The 2343-nt window shown below is 39.7% G+C and overlaps 1 protein-coding gene across 2 annotated transcripts in view; it reads left to right on the top strand.

The window, feature by feature from the left end:
- ESR2 (estrogen receptor 2) overlaps positions 1-2343 on the top strand; it is a 69516-nt gene that overhangs the window by 12367 nt on the left and 54806 nt on the right. For both annotated transcript variants that reach the window (XM_037740448.1, XM_017533973.2), the window contains exon 4: positions 175-347. In XM_037740448.1, coding sequence (XP_037596376.1) covers positions 175-347 — 173 coding nt within the window. The remainder of the gene's footprint in view (positions 1-174; positions 348-2343) is intronic.

The following is a 2343-nucleotide window of genomic DNA, read 5'->3' as shown; positions in this document are numbered from 1 at the left end:
AAAAAAAAAAAAAAAAAAAGTTTTTCTCTATTAGATTTCCTGGAATATATTTACCATGAACCCTGGAGGAAAAAGAGATTAAATTAGGCAATGTTCATGCTATTTTTTTTTTCCTAGAAAGCCATTCCTTTCCCTTTTATGCTCTGTTCAATGGATATTTTCTTTGCTCCTTAGAGAGACACTGAAAAGGAAGGTTAGTGGGAACTATTGTGCCAGCCCTGTTACTGGTCCAAGTTCAAAGAGGGATGCTCACTTCTGTGCAGTCTGCAGCGATTATGCATCAGGATATCACTATGGAGTCTGGTCGTGTGAAGGATGTAAGGCCTTTTTTAAAAGAAGCATTCAAGGTAAAAGAGAATTGTTAACTGCTTGTTTACTTTCCTACTTTTGCTTTCAAACAATTTTGCAGAGATGACTTGGCAGAAATGTCACTGCTGGCCTATTTGGCACACAAACTATTTGCTTAACAGTTCAGAGGATCATGTGTGTTGGGAGTGGGTTGGGTGGTGGAGGGGAATTGCAGATTTCTACCCCAGAAACCCAAGATTATACAGCCAATTCAAGTGGGTCTTACCCTTCCTTCTTCACCCACATGGGTGTTGGATAGAAGACATCGAGTTACAACCTTGTGAAGATGTCTCTTGGAAAAAAATGTGCTCACAAGGAGTTGTAAAGATTGTTTCTTTTACTTAAATGTAATATACCACATGCTTAACAGTCATGATGGTGGGCCGGCTCCTGAGGAAGAAAGAATAAACACATTTTATGGAAATGGTCAGAAATCAGGAATTCAACTGCAGTGGACTTTGAGAATTGATCTAGACACATTTCTTCCCCTGGGTTAGGAGGGTCTCAGTTCACAATCCCCTTGTTTTCTGGGCTGGGTTTATACTATTTCCCTGACTTTGTCTAAATTCCTTCTGGATTGTTTTAAATCAACTTATTGATGAAAAGAATCAAACTCTGTAAAATATTTGAAGAGATTTATTCTGAGCCAAATATGAGTGACAAATGGCCCATACACAGCCCTCAGGAGAGCTGAAACATGTGCCCAAGCTGGTCAGGCCACAGCTTGGTCTCATACATTTTAGGGAGACATAAGGCATTAATCAATGCACATAAGATATACAATGATTCAGTCTGGAAAGGCAGGACAGCTGAAAGCAGGGGCTTCCAAGTCATAAGAAATATTTTCTGATTGGCCATTGGCTGAGTTATTATCAATAGGAAGGAATGGCTGGGTTACGATAAGGGATTATGGAGACCAAGGTTTTATCATGCAGATGAAGCCTCCAGGTAGTAGGCTTCAGAGAGAATAGATTATAAATATTTCTTATGGGATTTAAAGAGTCTGTTCTGTCAGTGATTCCAAAAGGGAGGAGGGTAATGAACCATGTTTGGCTCCCTCTTCCCATCATGGCCTAAACTTATTTTTCACATTAACTTTGGAATGCCCTTGGCCAAGAGGAGGGGCCCATTCAGATGGTTGGGGGGAGGGGCCTTAGAATTTTATTTTTTGGTTTATAAAACTTCAAGTTGCTCACCCCTGGTTTCAAGGCCAGGCAGCCCATCTCCCTGCATGTGTCCTTGCTACACACTCTCTCCCTTGCCAGCCCTGATTTGCTAAAGTCACTTTCTTGCTTACTCTTGTTTTCTCTTTCTGCCATATAACTTCTCCTTCAATAGCCCCCTCCCAGGTAACACCCTATGTTTCCACCTGAAAGCTCCGTTCCTTTTTCTGCCAAAGCCTTATCGCTTTGTTCTTTGCCAGTTAAGAAGAACAACTTCGAGGGAATTCATAGTGTGTAAATGGCAAATGGCAATTTACTAAATTAACTCACCCACTGATAACTCTAGATTAAGAGGACATTTTACCTCAAGCAGAGAAACACTGATAAAATCCAGAATGTGGTGAGGAGTGAAATGTTGGTAGGTAGAGTCACATTCCTACCTGTGCCCTGAAATTCACCCTGTGTGGATGATATTTGTCCTGGATTTTATACTTACTAACTCTGTGACTTCACCTCCCAACCTTTTCCTCCTCTGTGAAATGGAGATACTCAGAGGGATTTTCTAAAGATGAAATGAGGTTGATTACATGAAAACATATTCAGTGCTCAGATATTTTGTTTGTGATAACTCTTAACAGTAGATTATAAGGCCGAGTCTAGTTCTCTGCTATATGATAAGAACAATCTAGATTTTCTGAAATTATGAACTGAACTCTTGATGACTATTTTCTATCTTGCTGAGGCTTTAGAATTTTACCCCTTAAGAACATTTTGACCAATTATTACTAACCATATCTTTTAAAAAAGAGACCGCCCTTTTTTTTTTTTTTTT

Source organism: Cebus imitator, unplaced genomic scaffold (genome assembly GCF_001604975.1).
Source record: "Cebus imitator isolate Cc_AM_T3 unplaced genomic scaffold, Cebus_imitator-1.0 Scaffold83, whole genome shotgun sequence".
Taxonomy (NCBI): Eukaryota; Metazoa; Chordata; class Mammalia; order Primates; family Cebidae; genus Cebus; species Cebus imitator.
This window is presented reverse-complemented; position numbering and strand designations above follow the sequence as displayed.